Raw genomic sequence first — 17,435 nt, forward strand, 5'->3', positions numbered from 1 at the left:
TACTACATTTGTCCATGTCGTAACAGTCATTTACTTAAAATAAATTAGTAGGCTTATTTGTTGGTGTATGTTCTTTATATTGCATATTTCTGTCGTTTATGGGATGATTTCCAGAAATTATGGCATTCTGTTTGTGCTAAAAAACCAACAAAAAAAAAACCTGTTGTTCTCCCTGTCCATTCAGCTCAGTTTTATGCTTCATAAGTTACTGGTCACAGTTGAAGTCCTGCAGTGTATTTGATAGATATCCAGGTAAACAAATAGAACATTTAGATATTTTCAATATTTAAAAATGTCTTACCATCTATCTAAAAGCACGGAAATGAAACCTTAAGAACTAGACGAAGCTTTAAGGACAGAAAGACAAATGCATATACAAGTTTCATAAAACTGAGCTCATTATTGAAAAAATTGTTCTGTTTATTTGTACCTTGATATTTGTAGAATGCGTTGCGGAATGTTTACATTTCTGTGGAAATTTGCTTCCCCAAAATAGCCAGGCCTATACAATCAAGCTTTTAATGTTGTTTATATGTCTATGTGGTGTTTTTAATATACTTTAAGATAAACCATATGTGTAAATTCATAAGTCAACACCATTGCTAAGTAATTTCTCCATAAAACTGCAGTGAACCAAAGACAGTCTCAAAAACGGTTCGAAATCGCTGGTGTTTCTGACGTCACAAACTACCTTGTAACCAATCAGGTCAAAGTGTGATCGTCAACAAGTGCGAGTGAGTGGAGGGGGGACTAATTTGCATATTTCTAGAACTGCATACACTAAATGAGGCAAGGGTGTAGAGTTACATTCAAGCTATTTTAAGGCATGAAGATTTTTTTTCAAGTTCAAGTTTAAGTTATGCATGCTGCCCATATGACTTTTCTGGCATTCATAATCATCTTGAGTAGGCCTAGCTACTACAACAACAACAACAAAAAAAAAAAACACATAGGCTACTATTTAGGATCAGCATGTCAGGTGAGGTGCATCTCAGGTTTCTTCTGTTTTCTCACAAACAGTTTTTTCCCTCACTTAATATGAGTCAAAATAAATAAAAAAATAATAAATAATAATAATTACCCTGCTTTGACAATATGTATTGTATTGTTTTTAGCACGTTTCATTTGATTACGACTCTTTTAGCCCTTCAACAATACCACTATCTGGCCAACAGAGGACGACGTGAATCTGTATTTCATTTTGGTCAAAGTGAAGCAGCATCCGACACGTGCAACTTTTGAGTAGGGGGAGGCTGCAGACCTGGAGCCGGTAAATCTACGCCCCAGGCAGTTTTACGCCCCTGCTGTTCCTGATGCGTCCAGTAGGGGGAGCCTGTACAGCGACACGAATTGAGGTATATTAAATAATCTGCTAAAGTTATTATTGTTTAGCAACATAGACTGTAAAAAAAAATGCAATGATGCAACATTTATTATTTATAAACGATTAGCTTGATAGAGCTAGGTAGATATCAATTCATTTCTATATATCAATGGATGGCCTATAATTTATTTCGAGAGACAAAAAGTTCTGGACGGTCAGGTTGATGTTCTGTCTGGCTTAAACTTAGCTAACCACGTGTAAGTTTAGCTGCCCCTAGTCTTCTCTACTCACTTTCAAAATTAATTTTCTTTTGTTGCCTGTCTTTATCTTGCGTGAGATGGCCTCTTCTGGTAAGACTCTGTTTACTCCTTTCTGGTTTGAGTTTCTTATTGGAAATGAGATGATCTAACTATCTAATTTATATCTAAATATACATTTTTCTTAAAATAGCTTACTGATCTGGACTAAAATGTAGGCTGTGTGCACTTAATGCAGGATATATCATACTCTGTCTTTACCAAGTTCTCTTTAACTTGCATGCATGTGTGTTTGCTTTAGCTACTTAAGGAAATGAAAATCTCCCTCTCTCTCTCTCTAAACTTGTATAAACTATAAACACCCATCTCTTTTTTTAACTGCATTCCAAACCAATAGCTTCTCTAGTAATCTCTAGTCCATCATCAGTGGCCAAAAGAAAAGTGTCTTGACACTTTTTCCAAAAGTGTTCCACCAACAAGTGCCTGTGCCGTTGTACTTTGAAGATCAGGAGCAAATTGATGCAATCCACACTCACCTGACATAAATTCTGGGCAGCACACCCACACACACTGTGACAAGATCAAATTCACCATGGATGTCCTTTTTACATTTTTTTTAATGTTTATTTTTTTTATTATGAAATACACAGATATGTAATTCAAATTAAAAAGGCAGTTTGTGTTCTCGTAACACTTTCTTTTATGTGGTCTGTGACTCTTAGGGGGTCTACAGTGATTCTGCAGGGTCACCAATAAGTCTTATAGTTTATCTCAGTTGCTTTGGTGCATTTCTCAGATCACAACTGAAATCACATCAGCTTGTCACTTGTGCACATCATAAAAGCAATTTCTCATTCTTTTATACTTTATACAAATTGCAAATGCTTCGGTACATTCATGCAAGAATTTATAATGTACAACTGTCTGCTGTTTCCTACATTATCAACTCTTTATGTCATGTTGATCAAAATATAGGCCTCTACTATTTCTTTGTTGAATTGTCATAGTCCTCAAAACATCTAGGCATTAGTTCCTTGCATAAGTCATTAAATGCAAAATGGTTGACTAGTTGTCATAAACTGTCAAGCATGTTTTCAATACATTTCTATTGTAAATGTGTCCTGAATTGATGAATTGCAGAGGTGTATTTAGAATTTCACTAATGGAAATAATGAATTGATAAATTAGGAAGCAGCAAGGCAATTCATAATCAATTGCATGAATTTACCAAAGCATTGGCAATTTGTTCAAAAGTAGTTATGAGAATTTCAGTAGTGATCTGAGAAATGTACCAAAGCAACTGTGATAAAAAATGAAGGATTCAGGAATTTTATTAAAAATTTAACAGTGAGTCCTGCTGCTTGTGAATTTGACAAGATCAAATTCACCATGGATGTCCTTTTTTAAAAAAATGTAATTTTTTTTTTTTTTATCAGTGAGCAGAAGCACTTTGACAGGAGGATAGAAAAACAGTTAAAGAAGAGTGGCAAGCCATAGGAGTCATCTACAGGAGTCATCATAATTCATAAATGGTGTTGATAAATAATGTTTTTGTGAACAACAATAGTGTCTCTTTCTTCTAAATGGCCCTCGGAATTTTAGGAAAGGGATAAATTGTGTTTGTCTTCATAAAATGCTATAGGACACGTTTTGTAGCTGTATGATGACCAATAGTGAATAGTACAGCAGATATTTAATTGAGGATCCATATGATTACACGGTGCTGTATGTCTAATGGGCTAAATATGGTTAATATCTAAATGTAACTTTATATAAATTCACAACATATTTCACTCAGTCTCCTGTATATAAAAACATACAGTGAATATTCTATATTCAATATTCAATTAACTATTCTACAGTAGGTCATATATAAATATTCTACAGTAGGTCATATATCATTACTTGTCATCTGATCCAACTGTGTGCATTATTAATTTTTTCATTCACAAAAATAGTCTTCTGTAGGCTGACTAAAACAAACAGTCATCTAGGCTGAGTGAAGCAAGTGAAGCCCAACTGAATATCTACAGATATTTTAATCCATAGTGCAGATCTACACTGTAACGTTTATATTTAAATTAACAAAAAACAAAAAATTGGGCGAAGTCTATGAACGGGACGGTTATTAATGTGTAAGTTTTGAGCGTCGATTTAATGGTGTTATTTCGCTGTATATCCCCCTACTGGACGCATCAGGAACAGCAGGGGCGTAAAACTGCCTGGGCGTAAAACTGCCTGGGGCGTATCTACCGGCTCCAGGTCTGCAGCCTCCCCATATAGGAACTTTTTGACTCTCACGAACGTGCGCAGGTTAGACATGTGTCGTCCTTTTGCCTAGTTAAAAAACAAAACAAACAAAATATAAAAAATAAAATTTCACTGCAATTCAATTATTAATATTGTTAATATTGGCTTTTCTCTTTATTTGTTAGGATGTTTGTAGTCACTTCATTGACACTTTCATTTTACAGGTTTTGCAGGAATAGTAAGCGTGTAATATGTGTGTGGGTGGACTGTAATATGACTCCTCATCTGCTGTATTTATTACCTCACATCGTTCGATATAAGCACAGAGAAACGTCAGAACGCTCCACCTCACTGCGTTCACTCCGTCAGAGAGATTCAAATGACATGTTAAATGATATGAGGATACACTTCAGCTCTAAATCTCTCTGCTTCATACTTCTGCCTTGCCATATGAGGAACACCAATCCAGAAAAGGGAATTTTGAGCAACATCACTTGAACTACTTATTTTATATTCTTGACCTAAAAGCACAAAAAGTGTCCAAGAATGAGAGGCGTCGTGACTGTGTGCTGTTTGAGTTTTCTTCTGAGTCTTCTGGCTATGGTTAAGAGTGATGAAGACTACACTGAGGATGAAGAGATGATCCTGTCTCTAATTCTGCAGGATGACTCCCAGCCTGAAGCAGAGAGCAGGCCATCTGCCCAGTTTTACAGGTGCACTAAGGTACTGGCTAAATTAACTAATCACTGTATGTGCTTATTACCTGATATTAACTCTAGAAACTATATAAACTATATATATATTTTCTGTGTACTGCACTCTAAAAAATGCTGGGTTGTTTTAACTCAAATGTGGGTCAGATATGGACAAACCCAAACGTTGGGTTAAAAATGTAATGTAAAAATCTAACCCAATGGCTGGGTTTGTCCATATTTGGGTTGAAACAACCCAGCAGTTTTGGTTCTTTTTATGAAAGTAAAAGAAATTATTTTGATAAAGGAAACTTTTTTTTAAATGTTTTTGTTTTATTTATTTTTTTTTACTTTTTTTTTTAAATCAGGCAAAGTGATTTTACTTTCTACAGGATGCAGATTTTTTTTTATTAATTGTATCAAATAAAACTTACTAAATAAATAATGCATCTAAAATTACTAATTTCCTAAGTAAAACTAATGAACAAGATTTATACATATACAGTGGGGAGAACAAGTATTTGATACACTGCCGATTTTGCAGGTTTTCCCACTTACAAAGCATGTAGAAGTCTGTAATTTTTATCATAGGTTCTCTTCAACTGTGAGTGACAGAATCTAAAACAAAAATCCAGAAAATCACATTGTATGATTTTTAAGTAATTAATTTGCATTTTATTGCATGACATAAGTATTTTATACATCAGAAAAGCAGAACTTAATATTTGGTACAGAAACCTTTGTTTGCAATTACAGAGATCATACGTTTCCTGTAGAGTAGTTCTTGACCAGGTTTGCACACACTGCAGCAGGGATTTTGGCCCACTCCTCCATACAGACCTTCTCCAGATCCTTCAGGTTTCGGGGCTGTCGCTGGGCAATATGGACTTTCAGCTCCCTCCAAAGATTTTCTATTGGGTTCAGGTCTGGAGACTGGCTAGGCCACTCCAGGACCTTGAGATGCTTCTTACGGAGCCACTCCTTAGTTGCCCTGGCTGTGTGTTTCAGGTCGTTGTCATGCTGGAAGACCCAGCCACGACCCATCTTCAATGCTCTTACTGAGGGAAGGAGGTTGTTGGCCAAGATCTCGCGATACATGGCCCCATCCATCCTCCCCTCAATACGGCGCAGTCGTCCTGTCCCCTTTGCAGAAAAGCATCCCCAAAGAATGATGTTTCCACCTCCATGCTTCACGGTTGGGATGGTATTCTTGGGGTTGTATCCTTCTTCTTCCTCCAAACACGGCGAGTGGAGTTTAGACAAAAAAGCTCTATTTTTGTCTCATCAGACCACATGACCTTCTCCCATTCCTCCTCTGGATCATCCAGATGGTCATTGGCAAACTTCAGACGGGCCTGGACATGCACTGGCTTGAGCAGGGGGACCTTGTGTGCGCTGCAGGATTTTAATCCATGACGGCGTAGTGTGTTACTAATGGTTTTCTTTGAGACTGTGGTCCCAGCTCTCTTCAGGCCATTGACCAGGTCCTGCCGTGTAGTTCTGGGATGATACCTCACCTTCCTTATGATCATTGATGCCCCACGAGGTGAGATCTTGCATGGTGCTCCAGACCGAGGGAGATTGACCGTCATCTTGAACTTCTTCCATTTTCTAATAATTGCGCCAACAGTTGTTGCTTTTTCACCAAGCTGCTTGCCTATTGTCCTGTAGCCCATCCCAGCCTTGTGCAGGTCTACAATTTTATCCCTGATATCCTTACACAGCTCTCTGGTCTTGGCCATTGTGGAGAGGTTGGAGTCTGTTTGATTGAGTGTGTGGACAGGTGTCTTTTATACAGGTAACAAGTTCAAACAGGTGCAGTTAATACAGGTAATGAGTGGAGAACAGGAGGGCTTCTTAAAGAAAAACTAACAGGTCTGTGAGAGCCGAAATTCTTACTGGTTGGTAGGTGATCAAATACTTATGTCATGCAATAAAATGCAAATTAATTATTTAAAAATAATACGATGTGATTTTCTGGATTTTTGTTTTAGACACAACCGTCTCTCACAGTTGAAGTGTACCTATGATAAAAATTACAGACCTCTACATGCTTTGTAAGTAGGAAAACCTGCAAAATAGGCAGTGTATCAAATACTTGTTCTCCCCACTGTATTTTTAGTCTACAGTAGGAGGCACATTGTTAGCACCAATAGTTTTTTTAATATTTAATGTGTGTAAGTAGGACACTTTATTTGACCAAATATCCAGTTCTGGACATTTTTTTGTTTGTTTTGTATCCTGTTCCTTGTTTGTGAAGGGCAATCATATCTTCTCTAAACTTTTTGGACTATTCTTTTGACTTAGCCATATTTCTTAGGCCTCGTTTACACTGCAGGTCTTGATGCCCAATTCTGATTTGTTACCTTTGTCCGATTTTTTTGACCGTCTGTTTACACGTTCTTTCAACTGTGACCCATATCCGGTTCGTGTGTTTACACTTGCCATACTATCTGAAACATCGCGCATACTTAAAGGGTTAAATTCTCTTGCACAGATGGACGAATGCGAAATATGCTTGATGCTAGCTCTGCGATATAAGCAAAGTTCGCCAAACATCACCATGATTTTGAGGCGGAGGAGGACGAAAAGTGCCACCATTGCAGCGTGCGTATATGCTTCAGTTATAGTGTGCGAGAGAGATCTCAGGACTGGCGGGAGCATATTCTATTTAAATATTGGCTTTAACGAGGAGCAGTGGGTCCTAAATTTTAGGATGAGCAAGCCAACCTTTGATATGTTGTGTCAACGTTTGTCCACATTCCTCTCCTACGACGACACAACGTTTCGTCGGGCCACCCGTCCCTTTGCAGATGCGCGTCGGGGTTTCTCTCAACATTAAACCACGGAGACGTTGCCTAATGCCTCAGAAAATCCGATCTGCCTGTTTACATGACAGTCGCATTGGCACATATCGGATTTATTTCCACTTATGAATGAGGCCTGTCATAGAACACATCCGATCTGTGTCACATATGAGCAAAAAATCGGAATTGGGTCACACTTCACTGACAGTGTAAACGAGGCCTTACATGCAGTCAAACATGACACTCAACAAACCTAGCCAGTTCAGATATTTCATGTGTTCTAGCTCAAACACACCTGTTGCAACTAATGATGCCCTTGATTAGTTGGATCAGGTGTGCTTGAGACAACACCTGTTTTGCATATTTGTGCTGCTGTGAGGGATTTTATTCTGGGGGTTGAACATTTTTTAGACTGCAGAAGTCATTAAAAGTTGCATTTTCAGTTGGATTTGGGGAAACTATTTGCAGCATTTGTTGTGTTGAGCTATTTCAATTACTTTTGTTTGATTTGTTCATTGCAAACAACTGAAAGTCTAGCCAATATTTAGCCAATACATCTGATTTGCAATGGGAGTTCATTCATTTTGATTATAACTGTAGACACAAAAACTTTGATATTCAACATAATACAATGTCATATATCACTATTTTCCAGATACAAAATTAGATCAATTAAAAAACTGTTTCGACTGCCTGAATCTCACAAATGTTGGTATTCAGATAAAATGACAAAATTAAACATAATATAGTCATTAATCAAAAGTGCTAAGATATATATTAAATATATATTAGATATATATCAAAGAAAAATATAGGCCCTACGTTTATTTATCAACAATGAAAACATACTTTTCAGCTGGTCCCAGAAGCGAGTAACATCCCATTCTACCTTTTATGTAACTGCCAAAAAACTTCCCACATTGTTTTATTAGCTGTGTAGAAACACTCACAAGTTGTCCTGACAACTTCAGTTGCCATAAGCCAAGAACGTCTAAAATAAATGTACTGTAGTACGTGTGGAACGTTTGGAATGAGAAGGTTATTAAAATCTTTTTACGCACAGGATGCATGGCGCATGCCGGGTCAGTATATAGTGGTGATGCGGAACGGAACACATGTGAACCAGGTGGAGCGCACCGCGCGCAGGCTCCGCGCAAAAGCCGCGAAACGCGGATACCTGATCGAAATACTGCAGACTTATTCAGGAGCCTTCCATGGGTTTTTGGTGAAAATGAGCAGCGATGTTCTTCACATGGTAATTTACAGACACTCTTACACAATAATGCTCTCAGTTTTGTATTTCATATCTCATATCTCAGTACATATTTTATATTTAAGAATGTTTTAAAAGTATTGACTGGAAAATAAAATTAAAACTTGAACTGGGATTAAAATAATTCTTCAGTTATTGCCTGTCTTTTTCATTCCATTGTTTTTTTTTTTTTTTTTTTTTTTTTTTTTTTTGTCAGGCAGTAAAGCTGCCCCATGTGGAATACATTGAAGAGGATTCCTCTATCTTTGCCCAGAGCATCCCATGGAACCTGCAGCGCATCCTTCAAAACAAACATGAGCCTGGAAAATACTCACCACTCAGTGAGCTAAAGTCTCTTCTCTCACTCTTTTTTTCCCCAAACACTTTAAAGGGGTGGTAAAATGCCCTTTTCACAAGATGTAAAATAAGTCTTTGATGTCTCCAGAGTGTGTATGTGAAGTTTTAGCTCAAAATACCCCACAGATATTTTTATATAGCATGTTAAAGTTGTCACTTTTTGAGGGTGAGCAAAAACACACCGTTTTGTGTCTGTTCCTTTAAATGCAAATGAGCTGCTGCTCCTGGCACAGGGGGCGTAGCTTCAAGAGCTTGTGCTTTTACCTCACACAAACATGCACTGGAAATTTTAAAAACTTTTAGCCTTTTATGTTCAAATCGAAGTCAGAAAGGAGAGACTCAAGGTGAACTGACAACACATAGACAAACATTTCTGAATGGTTAGTTGATGAATTTATGTAGCTTATGTGTAGTTATCTTCTAGTCACTGATTAGCATATTCTGTCTTGGTAATCTATAAGTAGTGTTCAGGGGGCGGGATTTATGTAAATTTTAGGGTTAGTGATGTCACTTTGCAGATGTTGTTTATGCTCAAACAGCAACATTACACACTAACTAAAGTTAGAAAAGTTAAATCATATTCAACCACCCCTTTAATCTACCTTCTAAAATTATATTCTGAGATCCTGAAGTGAAAGATTTGCTTTCTGCACTGTGTAAATGCTTTTTATGGTGATAAAATGTTTAATCTTGAATCTTCCCTGTTCTTCAAGTATTTTTGCCATTTATGGTTCTTGATCTGTTGAGCCGTCATGCTTGTGTGTATGCAGATGACGGCGCAAAGGTGGGAGTGTATCTCTTAGACACAAGCGTTCAGGTGACTCATCGTGAGATTGAGGACAGGGTGATGGTGACGGACTTCAACAGTGTGCCAGAGGAGGATGGGGTCAGAGTTCACAGACAGGTTGGAGAATGTCATTAAATGTGTTATGGTAACTGGGCAGTTTTTCGTGTAAGTGCTAATGAGAGGCATATGTCCATCACTTCCTACGGTCTTCTGCCCTCAGGCTAGTCAGTGTGACAGTCACGGCACACACATAGCAGGAGTGGTCAGTGGACGGGACTCGGGTGTCGCTCGAGGTGCCAGTGTAAACAGTGTCCGAGTGTTGAACTGCCAAGGCAAGGGTACCGTGTCAGGAGCTTTGGCAGGTAAACCAAAACATAAATAATAATAAAAAAATAAGTATAATTATTAATATCTTTATTATAGATATTATAAAGCTATATAAAGCTATATATATATATATATATATATATATATATATATATATATGTATATATATATATATATATATATATATATATATAATATCTTATATATGCATCTTTAGCAGGTAAACCAAAACGTAAGTAATACAAAAAATATATATATATATATATATATACACACACAGACACACTGCTGTTTTGGGATCTGTGAGATTTTGTAATGTATTTAAAAGAAGCTCATCAAGGTATTTATTTGATTAAAAAAAATAAACAAAAATAGGAGTTTTGTGGAATATTATTACAATTTAAAATAATTGTTTTCTATTGGAATATATTATATATAAAATGTAATTTATTCCTGTGATGCAAAGCTGAATTTCCAGCATCATTACTCCAGTCTTCAGTGTTGCATTAATAGAAAGTTCTAAAGAACAGCATTTATTTGAAATATAATCTTTTGTAACATTATAAATCGCTTTATGTCACTTTTGATCAATTTAATGCGTCCTTGCTGAATAAAAGTATTAATTTCTTTCCAAAAATAAATTCTTACTGACCCCAATTTTTTGACTGTTAGTGCGTAATGTTACAAAAGCTTTCTATTTCAAATAAATGCTTTTCTTTTTAACTTTCTATTCATCAAAGAATCCTGAAATAAAGTACAACTGTTTTCAACAATGATAATAATAAGAAATGTTTCTTGAGCAGCAAATCATCATATTAGAATGATTTCTGAAGCATCATGTGACACTGAAGACTGGAGTAATGAAGCTGAAAATTCAGCTTTGCATAACAGGAATAAATTACATTTCATAATATATTTAAAGTAATCAATTATTTTAAATTGTAATAATATTTCACAATATTACTGTTTTTGTTGTTGTTGTCGTATTTTTAATCAAGCCTTGGGCGACAACCAAATAAATGCAGCCTTGGTGAGCAGAAGAAACTTCTTTTAAAAACATTACAAAATCGTACCGATCCCAAACTTTTGAAGTCTTCATGATTATAATACACAACTCTGTTGCAGGTCTAGAGTATATCCAGTCATCTCTGATGTCTCAGCCTATCTCACCTGTGATCCTCCTGCTGCCGTTTGTTGGGGGATTCAGTCGCACCCTCAACGCTGCCTGCCGGAAAATGGTGGAATCTGGAGCAGTGCTTATTGCTGCAGCTGGGAACTACAACGATGATGCTTGTCTATACTCACCAGCCTCAGAGCCCGAGGTACTGACCGGAGAATCCTTCAGGAAAGCTTGTTAATACAATCGGTTTTGACATCATTTGTTCCCCTGCTGCAGGTGATAACAGTAGGGGCCGTTAATTTTGCTGACCAGCCGTTGAGCACTGGGAAGACCGGCACCAACGTGGGCCGCTGCGTGGATGTGTTCGCACCCGGTGATGACATCATCAGCGCATCCAGTGACTGCTCTACCTGCTTCACTACCAAGAGCGGAACGTCACAGGCGGCGGCACATGTTGCTGGTTAGCGCACACACACGCACACACTAATGCGTACTATTATTAGTGCATGTTATTAGATGGATGAGAGTACATTTGATCAGTCTGTCCATATAACCAGCTCTGGTCGGTGTGTGTTTTCAGGTGTAGCGGCGGTGCTTCTGAATCTAAGTTCAAACTCCAGCTCTGCTGAGCTTCTGCAACAGCTCCTCTATCATTCAGACAAACAGAGTCTGAACCCAGAGTCTCTGCCACAGGACCACCGTCTCACTACACCCAACATGGTGGTCGCCCTGCCTGACCCGACCTCCACACTCACAGGTCAGAGTTCACGAGTAAACTTCAACAACAGTTATTAATAATATGGACTGATTTCAATACTATAATTAGCAGATTGCAATAAATGTATAATGTAATGTAATGTAACAACTTTTGAATATTTAATATTAACCTTTAATAATTTAATAATACTAATTAGCAGACTGCAATGAATTTATGTACTAAAATATAAAATAATATAATAACCTATTCATATTTAATATTAACCCCCTAATTAATTTAATACTATATTTAGCAGACTGACTGTGTATTTATATTTAATAAAATATCAACCTTTAATAATAATATAATTAGCAGACTGACTGTGTATTTATATATAATATATCAACCTTTAATAATTTAATAATACTATAATTAGCAGACTGCAGTGAATTTATACCTAATATAATATACTATAATATATAAATTTACCTTTAATAATTTAATATTATAATTAGCAGACTGCAGTGGATTTATAATATATAGTATAATATAGTACAATATTATATTAACCTTTAATAATTTATTATTATAATTAGCAGACTGCAGTGAATTTATATATAATAACCTTATAAGTATATATTATTAAAATTAACCTTATTTAATGTTTTGTTTTACTTTATTTACATACTATATTTTATTTAATATTATATTTTAGCAGACTGCACTGAATTTATAATACAGCCTAATATAATAATCCTGTTAACATTAATAATACTAACGTTATTTATTGTTTTGTTTTATGATTTATTTACATACAATTGTTCATTTACTGCATTTTATTCTTCCCTGAAACAATTTGGAAGAGTTTAACTTCCAAAAGGGTATTAAACCATTTTTGGCCTTAATGCAGTTTGTTGTGTATTTTTGATGAGGTTCCCACTACATGTGTGTTTTCTCACAGGAGAGGATCTGCTCTGTAGATCGGTTTGGTCTGAGAGGTCAGGCGCTTCAGGTTTCGCCACAACTGTGTCCCGCTGTCGCCACGGTGAAGAGATGCTAAGCTGCTCCAGTTTCTCACATAACGGAGCGAGAGCTGGAGAAAGAGTGGAGGTCATTATCAGAGAAAGTTTGTTCAGTATCCTCAAAAAATACCGTTTAAACTGTCAGCCTGATGCAAGTCACTACTTGCACCAGAGAGCGAGTAAAGTAGAGGAATGTTTAGTAATTTCCTTTCTGACAGGTGAAAGATGGGCAGAAAGAGTGTGTTGCCGTCAATGGGAACGGAGGGCAAGGTGTGTTCGCCGTAGCGCGCTGTTGTACAGGCCATAAAGCTCAGTGCCAGACGATAGAGAGTCCCGAGAGAGGCGCGGATGCAGAATGTCCCTCAGAACACCAGCTGACAGGTGACAGATGGTTTCGCACTGCAGCGTTTTTCATTAGGATTAATTCATGGATTGTTCTGGGTTCAGATGAAGTTGAAGTGTATTGGGTTGTGGTTATCAGACAATAATTTCAATAATTGCGCTGAATAGAGATCTCTATGCTTATCCTAAAGCCAACTTAGTCTTTGAGTACATTTCTATTCACGTTTCTAAAATGTGACAACTGTCATCTTTCCCTGCAGGCTGCAGTTCTTCCTCTTCCTCTGGAGAGGTATCGGACTCTGATCGACCTCTGCACGGCAGCCGCAGGGCATGTCCTGCTAAAAGGGGTGTAACGTCATATGCCTCCTGCTGCCACACGTCCTCTCTGGAGTGTCATCTGAAAGAACACGACCCCATGGCTGTCAGCGAGCAGGTGACTTACTCTCAAGACGTTTCCATTGACTCAGTGGACACAGAAAACTAATGCACAGCTTCTAACATTTATACAAGTGGCAGTTTAACTCCTGAATCTGTTGTACCTACTGTGGATTCATTGAAACATGACATAAAGGGTTAGTTCACCCAAAAATGAAAATTCAGTCATTAATTACTCACCCTCATGACGTTTCAAACCCGTTCGTTCATCTTCGGAACACAAGTGAAGATATTTTTGAATGAAATTGAGATTTATCCTCCATTGAAAGTCTATTCACCCAAATCTCATTCATAAAGAGATCATAAAATAAATGCTCAAGCTTCCGTTTACCATATTTGAGTGCTCTATTTACGTTTACCGATCAATGTTCATCTAAAGAAAAGCCCAAATTAAATCAGTTCATTAAAGACTGTCTCTTCAGAAGACCTGGATTAAACCACTCGATTCATGGATTTCTTTTGGGTGAATTAAAGTGTGGTCACTGCTGTCCATCTCATTTTCGCATGTGAAATCCCGTCATTTTAATGGGAACGTACGTGAGGGTGGAAGATTTCGACTTGTAAATTTTGCATCAGGTTCAGTTGGTCATGCAAGATCGCCCTGTTGACCAACAGAAAGCTGTTAGACTTTTCTGAGCGTTTCTAGTGTATCTGAGCAGCACTAACCTGCATTATTTATTTTAGGTGGAAGTTTCATGCGAGGAGTCCTGGACACTAACAGGCTGTCAGGCTCTTTCTCGTGGTTCTGTCGCTCATGGGGCATTTGCTTTGGGAAACACCTGTGTAGTTCGCACATCTGGAGGAGATAAAGGAGCTGCCGCCATTGCCACCTGCTGCAGGCACCGCCCGTCCCACCAGCCGCGTGACCACTGAAGAGCTAAGGGGGATGGGTGTTCCTCTTTCCTCCCTTCTCTAAACACGTTACCAAGGACAGAACTGCTATAACACATAGAATAGTTGGAGGCGTGACACGAGTGAGTTAATTTCTGCCACTACGGAATATTACACGATGGAGAAGAGCATTGTAACCATAACCAATGAAGACACGCTAAAACACTTTAAAATAGGCCTTTAAACTGCAAAACACATTTTAAATAGGGATGCATTTATCAATTCTAACCAATACTTACGTAATGGCCGATTTTATACTATTTTGTTATAAGTGAATTTAGGGTTAACTGAAAAAGGAATACTCATTTTGAGATTTGCTAAAGATTACATTTAACAGTGTTATTAAATTATTAGATTTTAAAGATTGACTTTAAGTGAGCCTTGGATGATGGCAAAGGTAATCTAAATGTAAACATAGAGACCATCATGTACAATGACGTACAAAATTGGCCAATATATTTAAAATATGGACCAATACTGATTAACAAACCTCCAATATTGGTAACTGATAATTATATTGATAACACTGTATTTAGTCAGCACTTTTCAATTAGATATTTACACATTCTGAATTGAACAAGATCTCTTTGTACTATATTTTGGAGAGCATTATCTTCTATTATGCATGTGCACTGTTTATAAGAGTATAACTTTTTATAAATGTATATTTTTACATTACAAGTTTCATACAAACTTTATATGAGTAATGGTCTAAAATCAACTTCAGACTTGACACGTACAAATGTCACACAATCCGTGAAAAGTTGTGCATTCCAGTTTTTCCATTTTTATATCAAATGTTTTCATTGTCAAACTCTGATGTACAAATTAAAATGTGGTTGTAACATGCATTAACAGATTCCTTTACACATTTTACACACTCGCAGCAGAGATGAATCAAAGAATCCCCAGTTATTAAAAACTCTTCAAGCGTCTTTAACCCTGTCCTGACACCCAGCTTCAAAATGCAAGCCTTGTCACAGATCTGCCGAGTGGTTGGTACAGCATCTACAGGTGTAGGAAGGGTTTAAAAAAGACTGACTGGAGGAAAGAGGATCAGATTTGATGAAAGCTTTATCTCACCCTGTCTCTTAAGTACATATAAACTGCAACTCCACCGTTTCTTATGGGCTCATTTAGTGAAAATCGATTTAGGCAGCTGAGTTGAAATTAGTGTGATATCTTTGCCAATGTGCATATTCCAGCAAAGTAAGAAAGACGCCTTATGTTCAGGCACTGATCTGATGAATTGTCCCCTCAATCGTCGCTGAACCATGTGCCTTCAGCCCGAAGCATTTAGAAAAAGTCATCCTAAAGCTTGTTTAACTAATCATCCCAAACACTAACCACATATGCGGCGGTGAATTAGGAATGAATCATTTACTGATTCAAAGTATAAAGGCAGTTGTGAGTACTGCAGTGTTTCGCTGACTATTAGAGGCCGACACTTAGAGAAAGAGTCAAAAAGTCAAATACCCTTCTGGGACTGTTTAAACCAGCCTTAACAGGTTTGCTTGTTTTACCTGGTTGCCCAGCCTGACCAATCTTGGGTTAAAGTGCCCAAAACCACTCTAAAACCAGCAAACCAGACTGGTCCTGTTGAGAAAAAAAAAAAAAAAAAAGTTAAACCAGTTTAAGATGGTGTGCTGGTTTAACTTGATCATCTAGCCTGACCAATCAAGAGTTTAAGTGCCCCAACCCCCTAAACCCAGCTAAGCAGGCTTACCCTGCTGAGAAAAAAAACATCTTAAACCAGCCTTAAGTGGTTTTACCTGGTCTCCCAGCTTGACCATTCTAGAGTTAAAGTGCCCAAAATCCCTCTAAAACCAGTAAACCAGGCTGGCCCTGTTGAAAAAAATGTTGAACCAGTTTAAGATGGTATGCTGGTTTTACCTGATCACCCAGCCAGACCAATCAAGAGTTTAAGTCAACCAAACCCCCTAAAACCAGCAAAGCAGGCTTGCCCTGTTGGGAAAATATTTATAGCTGTTGGTCTCCCAGCCGGATCAAGCTGGTCTACTGGCTGGTATTAAATGGTTTTTGGCCACTAAACAAGCTGAATACCAACTAAGCCAGACGGGGAGACCAGCATAAACCAGCTAAGACCAGTATCGCTTAGGCTGGTTTAAGATGTTTTTTTTTTTCCAACAGATGGAAAGGACCAGCGTGTTTCAGCTTTGGCCATTATTTTCCACCATGAGAGTCTCTCACATGTACAAACATGTGAAGAACCACATCAAAAAAGCGTCAACTTGAAAGTTTCCACAAAAAAAAAAAAAAAAACCCAAGCAAAGAGCAGGTGACTGTGAGGTAAAAAGCAGCACTACTGTTCACTCTTTCAGCAAACGCTTGCGTAAGGTGGTGGTGAGGTCTTTCCGCTGTAAACATTGAAGCGATGTTGCTAAGTGTTCTAGTCTAAATACAAAATGAGCAGCAAACGGCAGATGAATCACCCTGCGGACTCCCTGAAGGAGAGACATCACAGGCCCGGCTCAAACAAGCGTCCTGTGTCCTCATATGGCGCTCTGAGATGAGCACGGCCGAGCATATGCGTGTGCGCTGTTTTCGTAATGTCGAGCGAGTTCAGGCATTTGTGTAGCACGACGTGTCCACTGGTTTGTCTCAAGACGAGGACGCGAGCAGCATAGGGGACGAGTCGAGTAAAGGCACTTTACTGCTCTGTGACAACTTCCCATCTCGCCAACAACCTCTGTCTTTCTCTTTCCCCTCCCCTTTCTGCCCGATCCTCGCCCCGTCATTCTATCGCATAAGGCAGACTGAACGGAAAAGAAGCAGGCAAACTAAAAGAAAAAAAAAGGGACAAATATGGCAACATTTACCCTGAAAAGTGTCATGTCCTAGACCTTCATACCAG

At 37.9% G+C, this 17,435-nt stretch overlaps 1 protein-coding gene across 1 annotated transcript; it reads left to right on the forward strand.

Annotated features, from left to right (window-relative positions):
- Positions 1-4,135: 4,135 nt before the first annotated feature.
- Positions 4,136-15,409, forward strand: pcsk9 (proprotein convertase subtilisin/kexin type 9). Its single transcript, XM_079889124.1, has 12 exons — positions 4,136-4,554; positions 8,394-8,585; positions 8,800-8,923; positions 9,710-9,843; positions 9,947-10,088; positions 11,179-11,375; positions 11,450-11,633; positions 11,754-11,930; positions 12,832-12,980; positions 13,111-13,273; positions 13,495-13,667; positions 14,354-15,409. The coding sequence occupies exons 1-12, from the start codon at positions 4,378-4,380 to the stop codon at positions 14,540-14,542; spliced, it is 2,001 nt and encodes a 666-aa protein (XP_079745250.1). The 5' UTR covers positions 4,136-4,377; the 3' UTR covers positions 14,543-15,409.
- Positions 15,410-17,435: the final 2,026 nt, after the last annotated feature.

This window comes from Squalius cephalus (genome assembly GCF_949319135.1).
Source record: "Squalius cephalus genome assembly, chromosome: 12".
Taxonomy (NCBI): domain Eukaryota; kingdom Metazoa; phylum Chordata; class Actinopteri; order Cypriniformes; family Leuciscidae; genus Squalius; species Squalius cephalus.